The 22,500-nt window shown below is 44.3% G+C and overlaps 1 protein-coding gene across 1 annotated transcript in view; it reads right to left on the bottom strand.

The window, feature by feature from the left end:
- The window catches only part of sema5a (sema domain, seven thrombospondin repeats (type 1 and type 1-like), transmembrane domain (TM) and short cytoplasmic domain, (semaphorin) 5A), a 193,603-nt gene that overhangs the window by 25,673 nt on the left and 145,430 nt on the right, over positions 1-22,500 (bottom strand). The window contains exon 17 of the mRNA XM_071206974.1: positions 1,433-1,642. Within this exon, the coding sequence (XP_071063075.1) occupies positions 1,433-1,642 (210 nt within the window). The remainder of the gene's footprint in view (positions 1-1,432; positions 1,643-22,500) is intronic.

Here is a 22,500-nt window from a genome sequence, read left to right as displayed (position 1 = left end):
TATTGAAATCAGTCGGAAGTCGCAACGGCTCATTTCAAAATAAACGTGGATTTGCGTAAAAACTATTTTTTCTGGGTTCGGGTGTTTTGTTTGATTTTAAACAAACAAAGTCTTGGCTTTCAGAATATGAAACTTGTATTTCCAAACTCACACGATAAATACATTCTTTAAGCTTGTAAAGGGACGATGACAGCGCCGCCCCCCTCCCTCCGGCTGACATTATGATTGTAAGCGTAAAGTAATCATAATAAACACGGCAGGGTCCGTTACAGTTTGTTTTCATCTGGTTTTAATTAAACAAAGTCTTGGCTTTCAAAATATTAAACTTGTTTCGGCAAATTCAGATGATAAATACAACGTTGAAGCTTCGGCATAATTACAAGCGGAGAACGGAGTAACTTAACGTCACATCAGGCGTAACAACAGCCGGTGTTTCTCCTGAGGGTTTTCCCCGGAAACAAACGCAAAATTACACACACACACACACACACACACACACACACACACACACACACACACACACACACACACACACACACACACACACACACACACACACACACACACACACACACACACACACACACACACACACACACACACACACACACACACACACACACACACACACACACACACACACACACACACACACACACACACACACACACACACACACACACACACGCGAGCTTCCCCCAGACCAGTAATCCAAACGAAAATATCTTCCCTCCGTAGTATTTTGATCATTTGCTAATAACCAATCAGATCGATGGATTCCAGAGAAGAGGAAACTTTGAAGGCCTTTTTCTCAAAATGAGGACTCTGTGACAGTCTTTATATAATGTGACATATTTCGCTTAATATTTGGAGTACAACAACAATCCTGATATCATTAGAAAGCTAGGACTCTCCTCTTTCCAGCAGTGTACACAACTCAGAATGTGTCTTCGGGTCAATGCGACTGATTTCGATGGAGCAGGTCACATTTGTTCTTACATCATTTCCTGCTCGAGGACTATTGTGTCGTTGGTGTATCTACAACTTAGACTATCAATCTGTTTTATTTTTACATCCTAATTTGACAAATTACACATGTCTCAGGTTGGCTTTACAGCATGCAACACTCCCCAAGAAACCCCACAATTATCGCAGAGAAATGTTATCATTTTGTGAGAAAGCAACTGAGGAGGAATCCCTTTCCCAGGACGGACAGACGTGCAATAGATACTAATAATAACTTAGATTTATATAGCTCCTTTCAGGGGACCCAAGGTCGCTTTACAGAAAAACAGGAGTAAAACAAAAACAAAAGATGTTGTGTGTATGGCTGTAAAAAATAACGTGTATTAAAAAAAATGCACAGCACAGACAATCCAAATGAAGAAACCTGTGTATCAAACAGATGGATTGAGGAGGATGCATGTGTTACCTGGGCAGGGGCTGATGTTGCACTCCTGGTACTCCTGCAGCGCCCCCAGGCAGGTCTGACCTCCATGTTTGGGCTCTGGGTTTGAGCAGGTCCTCTTCCGGCTGCGGATCCCCCGGCTGCAGTCTCTGCTGCACTGAGACCACGAGCTCCAGGACGCCCAGCCCCCGTTCAGCGTGTGGCCCGAGATCCTCCCGAGACGAAGAACCTCTCCTGTTGGGATAAGAGAGGGAACGACTCGAGTCAAAACGACTTATTGTACGCCTTTTCTCAGCATTGAGACGAATCACTCAGACTCAATTCCAGCAAGCATTTTACACTGTTTACGCTGCTATGGACAATCTTGCACTAATGTACATTCCCAAAGATATGTATATATGAAGTAACTGTTATTTTTTATATATTGATTGTTGTGTTTTTATCCTAATGTGTGCATATGTATACATGTGTCTGTTGATTGTGTATAGGATATACATCTTTTACACATATTTTTGTATTCGGGATTGTGGGAAATGGTATTTCGATCTCTCCGTCTGTACACACAAACTGAAAGATTGACAATAAAGTTGGCGTTGCCTTTTGATTTGTTCTTACATCACTTCCTGCATGAGGACAATTGTGTAGTTTGTGTTTCTTTACAACTTAAAAACTCCCCAAGGAACCCCACAATAATCGGGGAAATTGTTATAATTTTGAGAGAAAGCAACTGAGGAGGAATCCCTTTCCCAGGACGGACAGACGTGCAAAAGATGTTGTGTGTACCGATGTAAAAAAACAACTACTAAAAAAGATGGATTCATTCTCATTTGTCTTGAAGAGCAGGAGGAGGCTGCAGAGGGAGAGCAGCTCTTGATAAAATCTCCTCTGAAGCTCAGAGTCCCTAAAAGCTTCAACTTGATTTGTGCTAAAAGAGCAGAGCATGTTTTGTGCTGTAAAATGATTCAACAGACTTAATTAAAAATCATCTGGTGGAACACCGCGTACAGGAGTGTTTAATATATCACATCTCAAATGATACCGATGTCTCAAACATACAAACACAAAGGCATATCATTTAGCAAAGATAGTTACACCACTTCTAACCACACTGCATTTTATAAATACAAAGTAGTGGATGGATTGTGTTGACTTTGGCACATATACAGTATTGGTGTTGCAAGGGAGAAGCCAAATGACTTATCCTCTAAATGTACACCTTTATTTTATTCCATGAAATTTGGCACAGACATAATGGTCTCAAAGCTATTTTCTTTACAATAGGTTTTTGGTAAGATACCTGAAATAAGATCGGTGGTTAATACAAGCTTAATAGATTTATACGTTCTGGTCTTTGACATCAAATAGGTCAATAAATACCCCATTAGTGTTTTTAAAGACTTTACATATGAGTCTAAACGAGACGACTAAACGTCTTAACGCTGAACAGTAGCCACCTTTAGCTTAGCGGTGGTGACGTGAAGTCATGTGACCGTGCTGTAGTTCCTTTATAGCCCAACATTAGCCGCCTTTAGCTTAGCGGTGGTAACGTGAAGTCATGTGACCGTGCTGTAGTTCCTTTATAGCCCAACATTAGCCACCTTTAGCTTAGCGGTGGTGACATGAAGTCATGTGACCGTGCTGTTGTTCCTTTATAGCCCAACATTAGCCTCCTTTAGCTTAGCGATGGTGACGTGAAGTCATGTGACTTAGTGCTGTAGTTCCTTTATAGCCCAACATTAGCCACCTTTAGCTTAGCGGTGGTGACGTGAAGTCATGTGACCGTGATGTAGGCCCAACATTAGCCGCCTTTAGCTTAGCGGTGGTGACGTGAAGTCATGCGACCGTGCTGTAGTTCCTTTATAGCCCAACATTAGCCTCCTTTAGCTTAGTGATGGTGACGTGAAGTCATGTGACCGTGATGTAGTTCCTTTATAGCCCAACATTAGCCGCCTTTAGCTTAGCGGTGGTGACGTGAAGTCATGCGACCGTGCTGTAGTTCCTTTATAGCCCAACATTAGCCACCTTTAGCTTAGCGGTGGTGACATGAAGTCATGTGACTGTGCTGTAGTTCCTTTATAGCCCAACATTAGCCACCTTTAGCTTAGCGGTGGTGACATGAAGTCATGTGACTGTGCTGTAGTTCCTTTTATAGCCCAACATTAGCCGCCTTTAGCTTAGCGATGGTGACGTGAAGTCATGTGACTGTGCTGTAGTTCCTTTATAGCCCAACATTAGCCACCTTTAGCTTAGCGGTGGTGACGTGAAGTCATGTGACCGTGCTGTATTTCCTTTTATAGCCCAACATTAGCCACCTTTAGCTTAGCGGTGGTGACGTGAAGTCATGTGACCGTGCTGTAGTTCCTTTATAGCCCAACATTGGCCACCTTTAGCTTAGCGGTGGTGACGTGAAGTCATGTGACCGTGCTGTAGTTCCTTTATAGCCCAACATTAGCCGCCTTTAGCTTAGCGGTGGTGACGTGAAGTCATGTGACTGTGCTGTAGTTCCTTTACAGCCCAACATTAGCCGCCTTTAGCTTAGCGGTGGTGACGTGAAGTCACGTGACCGTGCTGTAGTTCCTTTATAGCCCAACATTAGCCGCCTTTAGCTTAGCGGTGGTGACGTGAAGTCATGTGACCGTCCTTTATAGCCTTTAACTTCTGGAGTTTGCATTAACAATAAAAAATTATACGAAAAAGGGGGATGGATTATCTTGCCAAACAAACCATGCAAGCATCATAAACTTGTGTTTGCCATGATTCAAATGTCTGCAATCGCCCAAAATCAAATGGAAGAATCCCTTTAGTTTTTGTTGCAGTAACCAGGGGTTTGCTAACTTCTAGGTTGGTTTCAAACATACGTCACCTCTGCAGCACTTTAAGGAGAATACAGATACACCCAGTACAAAGGCAGGCAGAGAGATGCCACAGTGAGGGTGTCAGGAACGAGTGTACAGATGTAATCCATTATTCACTTCTCCACAGTCTGTAAAGATGGAGCTGAGTGAGTCCTGTCAACACGTGCTCACTCCCCTCATCAGCTCACTAATCTGTGTACACTCATCCGGAGTGAGTGGAATAGAAGATTCCTAATGAAATATGAAACCGTCATTTCTACTAAACTATAATTACTGAATGCATTCATCAGTGCCGTGGAAATTAGCAGAATGAGCGCAGAGAGAAAGCCTCGGGTGTGTGTGAATGAGAGAAATCATCTGTTTGAGGGAATGATAATCACCTCCATTGAAATCACGAGCACTTCTGATGGTTCGAGAATGGCCTGTTTGACTTAGAGAGCAGTGGGAGTCTGCATTTAGTGTCCTCTGCTACTGCACTTGTTGAAACAGATTATGTGTCTGATTCTACAACATCTTGAATTATTTTAAAGGTCCCATGTCATGCTTTTACGGTTATTACCCGTCCCCTTGTGCTGTTGTTACGTGCCGTAGTGTTTGTGTGGGTGTGTGTGTCTTTCTCTCTCTCCCTCTGATTCCCCAGGTGCAGCCTGATTGTCCCCAGGTGCAGCCTCTCCCCAGGTGCTCCCAATCCTCAATCAGGGCCTCCATAAAGGACCTGAGGAAGGCTGCAGTCGCTCTCCTTCTCCTCTGGCTGCATCATGTCTGTCTCTGTGTGAGGCCTGTGTTGTGAATTGTTAGATGTGCTCCAGTTTACCTTTTTGTGTATTGTTTATTTTAGTTTGCTTTGCAAGTTGGCTGGTGAGCCCTTTTTCTTTTGTCCATTAAAACATCACTTTGTGGCTTCAGTAGACAGTGTCCTCTCCTTTTTCTCTCGCCCGGTTATTTCGGTGTTTTGTTACTTCCCTTTGTACCCCTAGTTATTTGAGCTTTTCCAAATAATTTGCACGTTACCATCAGAGCCCAAACTTCAACCGGCCACCGCAACGCTGTAGCAATGCGCTCGAAGGCACCAAAAAAAAATCTCCACTTCTGACTCACGAAATACAGGGACCAGCTGAATGTTGCTACCAACATCAAAAGCAGCAGCAGAACCTGACACTGGCTGTGTACCTGAAGCGGTACCAACTGAACCTGTCTGCAGCTCGAGCTGACGCATCCTGAAAGCTGTGTCTGCATCCAACTTCCTGATCTCCCTCCTGAGCTGAAACTCTCGCTCACGCTCCTCCTTCTCCCACTGAAGACGAGCTAACCTCACTTTCAACCTGGCATCTAATTTAGAACCAGTATGAGAGGACTCACTCCACACAAGGGAGGCCATACTAAAACACACAAACAAATTTTCAACACTTACACTTAAGCACCTCACTCAACAGGCAAAATATCTGAGGCTACACAAACATCGACTCTTTCTAATAACAAGCTTCCCCAGATCCTGCCTACCACAAACGTACCTACCTATCTTCTTGAGCGTGCCGGGCTCGAGGCGACTTTAAAGGCAAACATCAGCGGCCGAAACCCTGAAACGCCTGCCCCCAACAGGGAATAAATCCCCACCCAGGATTACCCTGAAGATAAAAAAGGCAAAATAATAGAGTGCCTGAAGAAGGACTGATTCAGCCGAGCTAGACACTCCCCTATCCAAACTGAGGAAGCTGTTCAACAGGAAGAGACTTCACAGCCAATGCTACAATTATATACACTACCACCAAACACAATCTCAACACGATACAACAATCAATCTTTTCTCAAAGATCCCGGATGAGCCCCCATTTGTTACGTTCCCTCCTAACTAGGGGAACAAGGGGAAGTAACAAAACACCGAAATAACCGGGCGAGAGAAAAAGGAGAGGAAACTGTCTACTGAAGCCACAAAGGGATGTTTTAATGGACAAAAGAAAAAGGGCTCACCAGCCAACTTGCAAAGCAAACTAAAATAAACAATACACAAAAAGGTAAACTGGAGCACATCTAACAATTCACAACAACACAGGCCTCACACAGAGACAGACATGATGCAGCCAGAGGAGAAGGAGAGCGACTGCAGCCTTCCTCAGGTCCTTTATGCAGGCCCTGATTGAGGATTGGGAGCACCTGGGGACAATCAGGCTGCACCTGTATACACCTTTTTCTTACTCAATATCAAGCCACACTTATTGTTTTTACTTCAGCCGTGAGTGTTTGTGTGCTCAGGATGAGTTTTGCACAATTTAAATCTATTATAGTAGACCTCAACAATGGAAATATAAGAAGTAAAAAATGTCCACGCCATGGGACCTTTAAGTCCCTGTTGTGGTGTGCATTTTTATTTGTTATGTCTATGTACATATGTTTGTTCTATTTTATTTTATTTTCCCCGTGGACAATTCTTACTTCTTATGGTTAAATAAATATCTTAATTTTATTTGATATTTTATTGGAGGATTTACCCTTAGTTTGAATATTTATATGAATATCTTTATATATTTTTTAAGCATTTTTACTTTAACTTCTTAAGTTTATACATGTTTTATTTTGTATTTCATATTCGTATTTCCCGTTGTTACTGTAACTTCTTAAGTTTATAAAATAACGAATGTAACTGTATCTTTTTAATGCAAATCTTTACTTTCGTTTTTTTTAACTATATATTGTATATTTATATTTAATGTTTCTTTTTCCTCTTATGTTGAAATAAAAATTTGTATGCTATTTCCTTACATTTCTTTCATTCTAAAATAGATCAAAACCATATTTTCTCCGTCTTCTGATTCTCATCCATTATGTTCACACCCTTTATTTAATCCCTCCCTTGCTCTCTGTCTATCTGTCCCATTGCCCCCCCCTCCCCTCTGTCTTTTTCTGTCTCCCCCTCTGTCCTCTGGCCTTGTTGTTTTGTCAGCCTGTTTTTTCCCCCGCGGACAGTTAGCGTGGCACAGCTGCTTTGTATTCTCGGGGAGAGGACAGTGTGTTTATCTAGCCCAAATCATCAACCTCTTCATAACTACGGCCGACCTTGGCACGGACAGCCCCTCTAACACTGTGACCGGCAGACTTTATGAAGTCCCCTCTGGACCGAGAGACTGCTGCTCTGCTCTCACAGTACGGTGCCTTAAAATCATCCCTCACGTGTGCTAACACTGACAAAATGTACTTCGATTAAATGTGTTATGTCGACAGATTTCACGTTACTGTATTAGGTTCGTTGAAAGCAATTTAAGTACGTTTTGAATATGAGGTTCAACTTAATGTATGAACGTACATAATACAGTTATGTGAAATGTTGACATAATACATTTAAAGTCAACGTTTCAGTGTATATGCAAAGGCTTACTTAAACTATATTGCACACAAAGAGTGGTTGAAAGTGCAACTACTACTAAGACATCTGTACTTTCATACAAGGTACTGAGTGCACTAGAAACCTCTGTTACTGATGACTGAATACTGTGATAACTTACACATTTGTTTACTATGTATTTCAATTCCTCTACATTTCGTTGGCAGATATTATACTTTTTTAGGACAGTACACTGCCTTGTTTTGAGGACATGAGATACTTAATTCCGATAATTAGTACACAAATACATATTGTAGGTCTGATATGTGCCAGACTGCATGAAGCATCCTTTGACTTTTTGTACTTTAAATAGATAGATAGATAGATAGATATATAGATAGATAGATAGATAGATATATAGATAGATAGGTTGTAGATAGATAGATAGATAGATAGATAGATAGATAGATAGATAGATAGGTAGGTAGGTAGGTACAGTAGGTAGAGAGAGATAGATGGATGGATGGATAGGTAGGTAGAGAGGGAGAGAGACAGAGATATATAGATAGGTAGGTAGGTAGAGAGGGAGAGAGACAGAGATATATAGATAGGTAGGTAGGTAGATAGGTATGTAGAGAGATAGAGAGATAGATAGGTAGGTAGAGTGAGAGAGAGGTAGAGAGATAGCTAAATAGATAGAGAGAGATAGGTAGTTAGGTAGGTAGAGAGAGAGATAGATGGATGGATAGGTAGGTAGGTAGATAGGTAGGTAGGTAGAGAGAGAGAGATAGAGATAGATAGATGGATAGATAGAGAGAGAGATAGGTAGGTAGATAGGTAGGTAGGTAGGTAGGTAGGTAGAGAGAGAGAGATAGATAGATGGATAGATAGAGAGAGAGATAGAGATAGAGAGAGATAGGTAGGTAGGTAGGTAGGTAGAGAGAGAGAGATAGATAGATGGATAGATAGAGAGATAGAGAGATAGATAGATGGATAGATGGATAGAGAGATAGAGAGAGATAGGTAGGTAGAGAGAGAGAGAGATAGATAGATAGATGGATAGATAGAGAGAGAGAGAGAGATAGGTAGGTAGGTAGAGAGAGAGAGAGAGAGAGATGGATAGAGAAATTCTTTATTGATCCCAATTTGGGAAATGTCTGCGTTGCAGCAGCATAAAAAACAAGGTAATGTACAAAAGAGAAATGAAGACACTAGAAATAAACAGTCCAAAATATTTCTGAAATAGAAATAAAATAGCAAGCAAGTATATTTTGATGCAAAGTATTTTCAAACTGTGGAGATGCAACTAGAATATCTGAATACCTCTCCACACACAGTGTTTTGCTGGAACTCTGTCCTGACACGGCTCTGTGTGCTGTGTTTATTGTTAATGCTACTTCACAGGGACTGGCCTCCCGTCGCCTAAACAAACAGCGAGAGGCCCTCCCTCTCAAATAGGCGGCGACTGGATCTATCGATCGGATCAAGAGCCACACACAGCCGGAGAGAATTAATCCTCGCTCTCCAGACGAGTCGCACAGCCGCACCTCGGAGGGAAACAACATCCAATAGCCCCCGCTGTAAAAAGAAACTAGGACATAAAAAAAGTCGCTCAAAGGCAAAACCCACTGAAAACAAACGTATGAACTTCTGTGTGAGAAAGAGAGATGAGGACGAACATGCAATGCTGTGCAATATAACGTCATGTATAGGTAACTGTAACAACACTCAGACAGTGAAAGAAGTGAGAATAAAAGCAAGTAAGAAACACAGAGATGAGATGAGAAGACGAACAGGTGTGAGAGACGAAGAGGTGGACAAATCCCGAACCTTCAGCAGTGGAAAGACGTGAACTGTCATGTGTGAACACGTTTTATCGACATCACAGAAACACTGAGAGAGTGCTTATACCAGCCTGAACTAGATTAAAAACTGCACATTTCCTTCTCCTCCACTTTCCCATCAGATCACTAATGCTGTGAATGTGACACATTTGAAACTCCATATTTATCTTAGAGATGTACGTTGTCCTGCTTGCGTCATGCCCTGGTTTTCCGGTCACTTACTGTTCCACAATATGACAGTTCTCCTCGAGTTCTGCTAAGAAACGGTCGACCCAGAAACCCTCCTGAGAGTTGACCTTATTAGGGAAGATCTAATTAAAAGTTTGTGACGGCCAAGTGGAAACTTCAAGACTTAAGACTTCTGAAGCAAAGGGACTCCACTGGTTGCAAAAGAAGACCGATTGTATAGAAGACTATGAGGAAAAGACGCTACTTCTCCCAATTTTCTGATGCGTTTAAAGCAGGGGTGTCAAACTCAATTTCATCACGGGCCAAATCAGCATTATGGTTGCACTCAAAGGGCCGGTTGTAACTTTAAGACTATATCAAAATACATATATAAATATTTAATATATAAAATAATGTATTGTATTACATTATTGCCTCTGCATTGGATTATTATCGGATAGGGTACGTCTGAAAGCAGAAGTCTAGGGCAAATAATTGCAAGTCTCTTCAGTGAGAATGTCACAATGATTTAAAAAGAAATTACATTTTGAAATAAAAAGTAACTTTAAAAAAAAAATCTAATTCTGAGAACAAAGGCATATTTTGAAGAAATTAGATGCATTGTGGGACATGTAGTTCATGGGCAACATGCTTCTGTAAATCGGCATGTAACCGTATAATAAACATATAATATTTTCTTGTGGGGCCACATAAAATGAAGTCGCGGGCCGCATTTGGCACCCCTGGTTTAAAGTCTCAATCTCTAGTTTTAAGTCTTCTTCAACACTGCATGATGTTCATTTTGTAAATGATGGTCCCATTGAGACGATAAAAGCATGGTATCATTTAGGGCAGGGCTACCTCGTGATTGACAGGTCGCATCTAAAGTGTTTCCAGGTTTGGGTGACCAACCCTTTCTCAGTATGTTTTGACTTAAGTATAGCTAATTATAACATATTTAGACGCCAAACTCAAGTCTTCAAAATCATAGCGACATCGCAGTGACTACGTCTATTTAGTATATGCAGAGTGCTATTGTGAAAAGACACAAATAGCCAACAACAAGGATGTATATTATTACATTTAATTTAGCTGACGCTTTTATCCAAAGCGACTTACAATGACCGATGACAGGGACATTCTCCGTGGAGTAACTGAGGGCTAAGTGCCTTACTCAAGGGCACACGAGTGGTGGTGTTCCAGGCAGGATTTGAACTCACAACCTTCCTATCTTCAGCCCACCTCACTATCCATAGACCACCACTATCCCTATATGTATATAACTGATACGAGTGCATGATGCTACGGGACGTTTGATACATTCACTTGAGGTGAAGAGTGTTTTTGACCGGAGGATTAAACGCCCATCCCGCACCGTCAGACAGCGGCTGAAACATCACTTACAGATATGATTGCAGAGATTATCGGACTGAAGGGGTTTTATTCACTCAGTCTGCGATGTGCGGGCTTATAAAGACACACGGACTGAAAGCACAATATCAGATGTAATACTGCCATGAGCCATATTTGTTTACTGTGTGGCTTTGCAGGGTTTATTGTCAGAGAGGATTTGCAGCAGGTTAAACTCCAGTCCACTTCTCCAGTATTACCTTCAACGCACGCGCTGTGCATCACAGACAGCATCCGACGTCTAAAGTTTCAATAAAGCAACTTTTCAACACAACAAACATCACATTTTATTGTGTCCCTAATCAAATGATATCATTGTTAGCTTCTGACTGACGGTTTGCCCTTGAATGAGCCATTCGAATGCTCCAAACGGCGACCATAAAAACACAACGTAATGCTTTCTGTGATGGGTAAACTTCCACATGCACGTTCGGAGGCAACACAAGGACCGTATTTGAACGGACTGCAGCTGAGAAAAGTTGGGAAAATGTTAAAGAAATATTACGTGATATGATTGGCTATTGTTGAACTGCTTTTTTTTAAGAGAAAAAGTCTGCCCAACAAGCTGACATTGCAAAAAAACTAGGGCCGGGACTTTAACGCGTTAATTAAGATGAATTAATTACACAAAAATTAACGCATTTTAATCGCACTTTAATCGCACTTATTTTTGCACAGCGGAACGTTTCTCACTGGATGAGTTTCAGGCGTACCGATTATACTGGAGCACCAACTGACGTTCATGACTTCAGCATGGGACTTCAAACAACAACAAACCACGGTGAACAATAGTCAAACATGAACGAACAAGCTGATGAGACCGCTTTGGTCGCCCCGTGGATGGGACATTTTGTTTTAAAAAACGGACGGATGGAAGCGTCGACAAGAGCACGGCTGTGTGAAATTATGCAAAAAAGAATGTGCATATCACCGCAGCTCATCAAGCCTGAAGTATCACCTAAATGCAAAGCATGTAGCAGCTAGCATGTAGCAGCTAGCGTGTAGCAGCTAGCGTGTAGCAGCTAGCGTGTAGCAGCTAGCGTGGACGTTAGCCCGACTCCGAGTGCAAGGAACCACACCCTGACCCAACCCACACTCAACCAGACGACTGGTTTCAGGGCCAGGATAAGTCAGTCCACGTCTGAGAGAATAACCAGCTCCCTGCTCACTGGACTGCACTCGACTGTCGACCACCTGGAGTCACATCCATGTGAAAATGGCTTCTCACTGTTCTCAGGTCAAATATGTGTATTTGATTAAAAATGCGATTAATTTCGATTAATTAATTACAACTATTAATTAATTAGATTAATTTTTTTAATCGAGTCCCGGCTCTAAAAAAAACAGCACACTCGAGAAATTGCTTTTATTCTACAAAAGAAAACCTGCTTCCATCAAGAAAAAAGCCGATTCCTTCTCCTCGGTTTATTTCAGTACGCCCGCACTACTCTCCTCTCTCAACAAAGCGGAAAGTGAAGCAATGTCAGAGAAGACAGGCGAGGACACGCTCATAACCGAGTCAGAATACGAGACCTTTCTAATCCGTGAAAACCTGCCGTCGTGATGGTGTTACGGGTTTAAAGCTCGACACATGCATGTGCTTCTTCACCGCCTACACTGGTGTGCTAATTTGTTGACTCTGTGTCGCTCACATCTCATAGAGTGCCACGTTGAGGGGGGGGAGTGAAACCGAGAGTGTGTCGGTGGCACTCAAATGCCACCCTGGAAATGTCAGTGTCAAGGATAATTGCAGTAAGGTGGCGAACTCCATCTGACGGTAATCTGGAAGAGGGCGAGGGTTACGCGCTGAACCGAAGCGTAGCAGACAGAGTGAGGACATATCGGGAGAGATCCGTCATCAACTGCTTCCACACACGCACTGCGACACGGAGACGACCCGGTCATCACCCGCGGGAGCAATGTGTGGGACCCCAAGTGTCCAAACCCGCTGAATGGTGCACGACACACACACTATTCCTCAGTACAAAGTCCATGAAGCTTTAGCCAGTCTGTGAGAATGATATCAAGCAGTAAACAAACATTTAAGGTAAAAAAAGAACGGTATTTTTCACAAAGACAGCAACGAAATGTCGAACTAGAGATTTGAGAACATCCGACTGTAGAAGCAGAAATCCTTCAACTAACTCCAAGAGCGCCGAGATACTCGTCGTGTGCAGACCTGATGCCACAGATATATCGTGAGCTTATACGAGAAAATATATGGAAAGCTAATGCAGTAATTCAATCAATCAATCAATCAATCAAGAGGACGCTGGCGCTTGTTTGTTCGCCGCTTCTCCTACGCCTCAGAGTTTTTATCTGCTTTTAAGCTATTTTACCTGCTTTTAAGCCATATGGCTAAACTTGAGTCTGTTTAACAAGTGCTTTTATATCTTAAACCTCGTGATTATTGACGGTTTTGGACCTGACACTGTCGGGACTCACCTGCTGTATCGCCCAAATTCGCCGACTATCTCCGGCTGACTGCTTGCCTCTCTCCCGCTACTACTGTGACAGCAGGCGGACTCCCAATCCTCTGTTCATTCCCAGACGCGAGGTATACTATCGGGATAGCCTTCCAGCTGTCTCGTTGCTAAGCACCGCTACCAAACTTCTTCGGCGCCCGACCTGTTGACATGTTGAGGTTTTCTATTCCCCAACTCCTGAGCTTCAACCACTCCAACGCTCCAACCGGCACCTCAGTCATTAAACAACTTGGACTTCTTCGTCGGCCTCGCTATATCCACCGAAGCCCAAGAAGAAGACAAACTGTATATTCCCAGCACGGAGTTGCAGATATTCCATCCATCCACTCTGTCTGCCGTCGTGTCGCACATCTGACGCGTCATCAGAGCCCGTTCATGGCGGGGTCAAATCGCGCCAGAAACATCGCGAGACCGCTGCATGAATACACGGAGAGCATCGCGAGATCGCCACACACGAAGGAGTCTGGAAAACGTGGAGTGGATTACAGCCTGCTCCGGCCCCTACAGAGATTCACCACATCTTCCAAAGCCAAAATAGAACTTCTGAATACACAATCCCTCAGTAATAAAGCATCCTTCATTCACGACCACATCTCTGATGAGAAAATGGACTTCATGTGCCTCACGGAAACCTGGCATCAGCCAGAGGTTTACTCCACCCTCAATGAAGCTTGCCCTCCTGGCTACAGCTACTTGGAGAAAGCCCGCAGCACTGGTCGTGGTGGAGGCCTAGCTGTCATCTACCGAAAGGAATTGGAACTGTCACTCCTGGCCCTGCCTGTATTGTCCTCTTTTGAATGCCTTGCATTTAAATGTAAACCCCCCTTTGCCCTGACAATACTTCTGATCTACCGGCCACCCAAACCCAACTCAGCCTTCATCCCAGAGATACAAGACCTTCTCACTACGCTATGCACAACCTCTGGCAATATTATCATACTTGGAGATTTTAATATTCACGTCGACTCCCCCTCCTGCCACTTTGGCACTGAGTTTCTGCTACTTCTGGACTGCCTCAATCTGACACAGCATGTTAATGTCCCCACACACGCCAAGGGCCACACGCTCGACCTGGTCATCACAAACTCCGCCCCCATCAGCAATCTGCTAGTGTATGACCTGGGGGTGTCTGACCACAAGACCATCTCTATCGAGCTCTCTTTCCAATCCCCACTCAGCAAGCCCAAACGCCAAATCCGCTTCAGGAACCTGAGGAACATCAACCCGGACACCATGACCCTGGACCTCCAGCATCTTTCTTCCGCCAACTTCTCATCAGTAAGTGAGTCAGTTGCATACTACAACCAGTCCCTTAAGAGTCTCCTTGATCTGCACGCCCCCCTCAAAACCAGGATGGTCACCTTCTCGCGCTCAGCCCCTTGGTACACCGGCGAACTGCGGAGAATGAAGACAGCTGGGCGTGTCCTTGAGCGGCGGCTCAAGGCCTCAGGACTCACTGTTCACCGGTTAGCCTATCATGAACACCAGAAGGCCTATGCACAGTCCCTCAGAGATGCACGGTCCCAGTACTACTCCTCCCTCATCAACAACAGTACTGGAAACTCCAAGCAACTCTTCTCCACCATAAACCACCTCCTCAAACCCCAAAGTCCTCTACACTCCGACTCCAATGAGAAGCAGTGTGGCAACTTTGCCGCCTTCTTCACTAACAAAGTTGACACCATCCGCTCCATCCTCTCAAGCCCCTCTGCACCTCCAGTTACGACTGCTGACCCACAGCCTGAGACAACCCAGCCTCTTCGCTGTTTCACGGACATCTCTCAGCGAGAGGTTGAGGGCATCGTTAGGAGGATGAAGCCCTCCACCTGTGTCCTGGACCCCCTTCCGTCAGCTCTTGTAAAATCGTACATCTGTTCCATGAGCCCCATGATCACTAAGATTGTAAACCTCTCGCTCCAGGCTGGCCATGTCCCCTCTGCCCTAAAAACCGCTGTCATCAAACCTCATCTCAAAAAACCCTCCCTTGACCCGGGAGTCCTGGCCAACTACAGACCCATTTCCAACCTTCCTTTCCTATCTAAAGTGCTGGAAAAACTAGTTGCTGCTCAGCTCCAGGACCACCTAAACTTCAACAACCTATTTGAGAAGTTCCAGTCTGGTTTCCGCTCAGGCCACAGCACAGAAACTGCCCTGGTCAGGGTCACCAACGACCTGCTGATGACGGCTGATGCTGGCTCTCCCTCTCTCCTCATCCTCCTCGATCTCACTGCAGCTTTCGACACCGTCGATCACGGCATCCTCCTCCATCGTCTGCACTCCACCATCGGACTCTCTGACTCTCCCCTTGACTGGTTCAGATCTTACCTCACCGGGAGAACAGAGTACGTCTCCTTGGGCGAGGCAGAGTCGGGTACCCACAACATCACCTGTGGTGTCCCTCAAGGATCAGTTCTCGGCCCCACCCTCTTCACACTCTACATGCTCCCCCTTGGCTCTATCATCAGCCGACATGGAGTATCATTCCATTGTTACGCTGATGACACCCAACTGTACCTCAGGATCAACCCTACCTCCTCTGCAGCCCTGCCTTCACCCACACTCACTGCCTGCCTGGAGGAGATACAGGCGTGGATGAAGCAAAACTTCCTGAAACTCAACAGCTCCAAGACCAAAGCCATTATAGTTGGCACCCCACACCAGGTTCGGTCATCCACCATCACCACCATCACCTTCTCCGGCCAGGACATTACCCTCTCCTCAATAGTCACCAACCTGGGTGTGAAAATGGACGCCCATCTGACCTTTGAGGCCCACATTAAACAGCTGTGCAAGAACTCCTTTTACCACCTCAGGAACATCGCCAAACTCCGCCCCACACTCACTCTGTCTGATGCCGAAAAGCTGGTCCACGCCTTTGTCTCCTCCAGGCTGGATTACTGCAATGCACTCCTCATCGGGATCCCTAACAAAAGCATCCAGAAGCTCCAGTACATCCAGAACAGCGCTGCTAGGATCCTGATGAGGGTGCGCAAATATGATCACATCACCCCCATCCTTAAAGCACTACACTGGCTACCCGTGGAACTGAGGATCGAATTCAAGGTCTCCGTCCTCACCCACCAGTGTGTCCATGGAACTGCCCCTCCCTACCTCAAGGAACTCCTCACCCCCCTTACCTCCTTGCGGACCACCCGTTCCAGCAACTCCAATTTCCTCAAACCCCCCAGGACTAAGCTCCGTACTATGGGAGACCGGGCCTTCTGCTCGGCTGCTCCCAGCCTGTGGAACGCTCTCCCCGACCAAATGAGAGCACCACAGACCGTGGAGGCTTTTAAAAAAGGCCTCAAAACCCATCTCTTCAAAAGAGCCTTTGCCTAGACATTTTTATCACCCTTTTATTTTTATTTTTATTTATTTATTGCTTTTTAATTAATTCTACCGTGTTGTGTAATGTTTATTTATACTGTTCATGCTCACTACTTGTAGCACTTCGGGATTTGCATTCAAATATGAAGTGCTTTATAAATGGAACTCATTATTATTATTATTATTAATCAATCAATCAATCAATCAATCAATCAATCAATCAATCAATCAATCAATCAATCAGTCAATGTTTATTTATAGCCCAATATCACACATGTTACATTTGTCTCAGTGGAATATCAGTATGACAATACGACACCCTCTGTCCTTAGACCCTCTGTCCTCAGACCCTCTGTCCTCAGACCCTCTGTCCTTAGACCCTCTGTCCCCTCTGTCCTTAGACCCTCTATCCTTAGACCCTCTGTCCTCAGACCCTCTGTCCTCAGACCCTCTGTCCTCAGACCCTCTGTCCTGAGACCCTCTGTCCTTAGACCCTCTGTCCTTAGACCCTCCGTCCTCAGACCCTCTGTCCTTAGACCCTCTGTCCTTAGACCCTCTGTCCTCAGACCCTCTGTCCTCAGACCCTCTGTCCTTAGACCCTCTGTCCCCTCTGTCCTTAGACCCTCTATCCTTAGACCCTCTGTCCTCAGACCCTCTGTCCTCAGACCCTCTGTCCTCAGACCCTCTGTCCTTAGACCCTCACATCGTACACGGAAACACTTCCGGAGAAACCCCACAGTTTAAAGGGAACATGGAGAAACCTCAGGGAGAGCAGCAGAGGAGGGATCCCTCTCCCAGGACGGACAGACGTGCAATAGATGCCGTGTGTACATCGAAGAGATAATACATTTGCAACATAGGTAGTCCAGATTAATTGCAATCAAGCGTGTCAACATCACAGAGACTGAATAGGTGGTGAAGAGACAGACACTATTAATACAACTCGCCTAAATCTGACCTGCAGTATTCCATCATTTCAACATAACAGTAAGTGTATCTGCATCGTGTGCAACGTTCTTTCAGAATAAACCGAAGAGTCGGCCGAGGTTTGACACAGAGGACATTTCTCTTTCTCTCCTCGTGGTGACTCTGTCTTCCAGACTCTCCGTTATGCAGACTGCCAACTTCTCCCCCCGTCTGCACTTTTAACGCCTACTAGATTCACTCCCCCTCCAGGGGAATCGTGTCCTAGCTTTACACCGAGAGTCCCTGCGTGTCTCATGAATATGGTTCTCGCTTATTGAAACACACAACTCAGGGAGGACGTGTGCTAACGCCGCTGTGAGTTCGCCCATTAGCTCAACTAGTTGTGTGTCTTCTGAGTACGCACAGTGAGAAAGACAATGAGGACAATAAGGATGCTGAAATGGTTGTCATCCCTCAGCGTCCTGAGTCTACTCATGACACCCTGCTGGAGAAACTAATCTGTCGCCCGTGAGAAGACCTTGGCCGTGATACCAGATCATCTGAAGTGAAACACATCGAGCTGCTGACACTCCACTGTTGCTCCCTGGGTAAAAAAACCAATATGAAGCCATCACTCCCACACACACGCGGGCTACATTACACAGCCTTCGCCAGAAAGGCCTTTCATCTTTCCACTGCCTTCTCTCTGCTCCCTCTGTGTGTCTTTGTGAGATGCAAATGATTAAAAAAGCTGCATCACAAAACTAGATGCATTTTGACTCACTATGTAGAGCACACGTGTCAAACTCGAGGCCCGGGGGCCAAATCAGGGCCGTGGTGGATTTAATTTCGGCCCGCAGGATAATTTCTAATTCCTATTAGATCTGGCCCGCCGGTATATTGCACCTTCACTCCATCCTGAGGGTCTCCTCCGCTCAGAGCCCAAACATTGATGACCTTGCACCCTGATGAGACGCCAAGTGTCTGAACTAGCATCAGAGCAGCAACCTGACTTCAATGGATGCTTCCTTCTGCACTTTCTCTCTCACGACAGCAGGGCATGTTTGTTTTCTCTGTGAGGGGAATAGTTTTGTTGAAGCTGTTGTTGGCCTGTGGAGAAATGTACTCATAAGAAGTGACTCTGGAAAAGCTGCAGATCGAGCCATGAGAAATGAATGCAGCTGATTATTTAATGTTGTTTTTATAGGCAATAATTATGCTTTGTTAGTTCCAGGTTTAATATGTGCAATAAGTTCATTCCAATACGTTCTGCAATAAACATTGAACCAGTCCGGCCCTCGACTAGTACACATTTTTTAAATGTTGGCCTACTGAGTGTTTTAGTTTGACACCCCTGATGTAGAGGTATTGATTAAATCAAGCAGGCAGATCGGTTTCATGGACCTATGGCTTTGCAGAAATCCTTATTGTCAGATTGTGCGTTGGCAGCAGACAGAGTGACGAATACCTCAGAGGTTTTACTTTAGGCTGACTGATGATAGACAGGTTTCAATCATGGCCACAGTGGGATGGTACATTCCAGCTATATGAAGACTACAGAAGGCAGGTTTTTAATTGTCTCTTTCTAAAACTATTTCATGCCAGAACAGTGAGCGTCCAGTCAGATGTGAGTACGCACAGAACGCCTTTAAAGCTTTGCAATACAAAGAGACTGCTACTCGAGCCGTGTGCACGATGGAGAACATGCACATGTGTACGCCTCCTCATGAAATGAAAGTGCAACACACTGTATCATCGAGGAGAAGTGTGGTTAATAGGCAGAAAAGGGAAAAGCCACATTTAGTTAATTAGCTGTTTTAAAATACACGGCAATTATGCAAATGATGAAATATTTCGTTCCGTATTCAGGCATGTGAAATGTGATGAAAAGGAAAGATGGCGACGAGACTAATCACTGAGACAAGAGAGGTCTTTAAATCAGTACACATCTTTAGCAATTAGCTCGTCGCTATCATTAAGCTATGATCGCTGATACGAAACCAGTCGGTATAAAAGCTCATTGTGAACGCTCGGTTGAATCGTTTATTTGTGATGTATCTCTCATAAAGACAGACAGGGATCTATGAGAGGAGGGGAGAGGAGGGGGGAGGTCACCGAGATGTGTCAAGCATCGATTTATGCTCTCCTTTGACGGGGGCTTCATTCTCCATATCTGCACCTCACAGATGACACCTCCAGGTGGTTGTCAATAAAAAGCGCCCCGACTCAGAACACAATGCAGACCGTCAAATGTCAGGAACATCCGATACGCTGACATTCAGCCGACGAGATGAAGACGATCTCAGACAACACGGCAGACGGAGACTTTTATCGAGTTGCGGGGGGGCGACAAACAGTCTCTCAAAGTTCATGCTTTGGTTCCAAAAACGGGGAAGAAACGTGTGGCGGAAGGCTCCGTTTCTGATCGTTCAAAAGGGTTTACGTATTTTTATTTGTTTGCACACAACACGTTTGACCTCGTCGAGTGGTCGAGCTACTGTATGTTAAGACGTGGGAATGCAAGCGCTCATGCATGCACTGATATAAATGAATATGCAGTTCATTTTGCAACACATGTTCATAATGGAGGCACGCAAGACACACCCATTTAAGGTTCAGTGACTGCTATACAGATGGTCAATTGTTTTCTTTATCCACACGTGTTCAAATGCAGAAGATGTGTCATGTCAGCGTGATGACTTTAAGCTGTTTAAAGGCACGTCCATGGAGGCATCCATAATTATTCATATTAAACCGTTGTACCTACATTACATTCAATCTTTTCTATTCTTATAACCTTGTGTGTATTATTTTAATTCCTGCCGTTGCTTAGTAACTGAATTTCATCACAAACATCAATAAAGGTTACGCTTATCTTATCTTTCAAGAAGCTAGGTAATGAGTATAATTACTTTTGAGTATTTAGTAAAGTCATTATGTTTTAATAAGTAGTATGTGATGAGAAGTTGACAACACTTTTAAAGTAACTTCCCCCACAGTGGTCTATAACGCCTCTGGCAGGAGAAGCCCAGTTGTGTGAGTGTGTGTGTGTGTGTGTGTGTGTGTGTGTGTGTGTGTGTGTGTGTGTGTGTGTGTGTGTGTGTGTGTGTGTGTGTGTGTGTGTGTGTGTGTGTGTGTGGAGCTCTAATCGAAACTAAGCAACCTGATGCAAATAGTAAATCTGTATCTGGTGACACACCACTCCCCCTGGCTTCTCTTCGTCTCTGTGTCCGTTGTCCTGCTCGTGGACTTCAACGCCCAACAACACGCTGCAGTAATTATCCTGCGCCGGCCTCTGAGAGAAGTGAACTGCTGTTCCCTGAGCTGTAGCTCCACTACGAGAGGTGGGTCGTGGGAGGAGGACAAATTGAAAAAATTTCACCCACTGCGATGAGCACACACACACCAGCGCTCTCCGGATGGAGGACACGTGTGGTAATGGTTGAAATGATGAAATGGATCATCGTCCTCTTTGTTTCAGTTTCGACCTAAAACTCCTCCGAGAGGTGAATCATAGTGAAGTCTGTAGATCAACCAACGTGGGACAACAGGAGAAACACACACACATCAACAGGTCTTGTTTACACTCATGCAGTACACTACAAAGGGAATATGAACTTGTGTTTTCCCTTAAATATACCGACATATTCTCACTCGTCAAATACGGCAGCTTGGAGTCTGTTTTGAACGCAGTGATGGACATCATTAGAGGATCTGGGAGTAGGGTTGCAACATGTTCAAAGATGGAAACTTTCCATGGGAATAAACTGGGCCTTTTCTAAATTGAAGGTTGGCTCGGAACTTAAATATAGTTGGGGAAAGTACATGTTAGCATAATCTTGACTAAAACAAACAGATGCCATTCAAGCACACTTGAATATCCATGCCATTATTCCTCAAGCACATGCACATAGCACACTGCTTACTGCATGGCTATTGAGACCACACCCCCTACTCCATCACGTGCACGGATGATTTCTAGAAGACTGGACCACACTTTTGAGCCCAAATCACAAGACTATTGAAGCCACACATTTGAGTCTGTGGACGACACGAAGTGAAGTAAGTGTTGATGATATTATGGGGTAATATATGTATTTAATGTTTAAATTGCAAATATCACATACTTCATCTAGTTCAGTGTTTCTCAAACCTTTTCATTCCAAGGACTTAACCGATGAAAAAACACTCGCGGACCACCTGACTCCCCAAATATCCAAAATCACATCGTTTTTCTAGAACAGATTACAAATCGCCTGAAAATGGTACAACAAGTGGCGACATGTGTGACGAAGGTGTTGCCCTGGGCTATATCATGCAATCAAAAGAGACTTAAGCTCGCTCCATTGCGGAGATATTCCCGCGAGAGTGCGGAAAACTTTAATTAATTAAACATATGGAATATTTCCAAAATTCCCCAGCTTAACTTCCCAAGCTCCGCCCCTTTGCAAGCCTATTTGGGAGTGACAAAGGCAAGAACATACAAAGCTACCACTTATATTGTTCATTTAGATTGAATACAAATCTCTGTTTTATTAACAAGGCTCAGAAATATAGCCTGCAGCGATTACTCATCGAGTGGACTATGAAGTGTGAATCGTGACTAACCACTGCTGTGAATACTCTGTGGCACTCAGTGTAGTACGAAGTCTGTATCTATTAACAGGGAAATGAAACACGGTACATTATTTCTTTGCACCTGTGTAAGCTGAGTTTCTCTGATGTCAGATCTGTGGAAACAACACCGGTGTGTGTTGAAAGGATTTGTCACTCACTCTGC

Source organism: Pseudochaenichthys georgianus, chromosome 20 (genome assembly GCF_902827115.2).
Source record: "Pseudochaenichthys georgianus chromosome 20, fPseGeo1.2, whole genome shotgun sequence".
Taxonomy (NCBI): domain Eukaryota; kingdom Metazoa; phylum Chordata; class Actinopteri; order Perciformes; family Channichthyidae; genus Pseudochaenichthys; species Pseudochaenichthys georgianus.
Note: the sequence above shows the minus strand (reverse complement) of the source record. Positions and strands in the feature narration are given on the sequence as shown.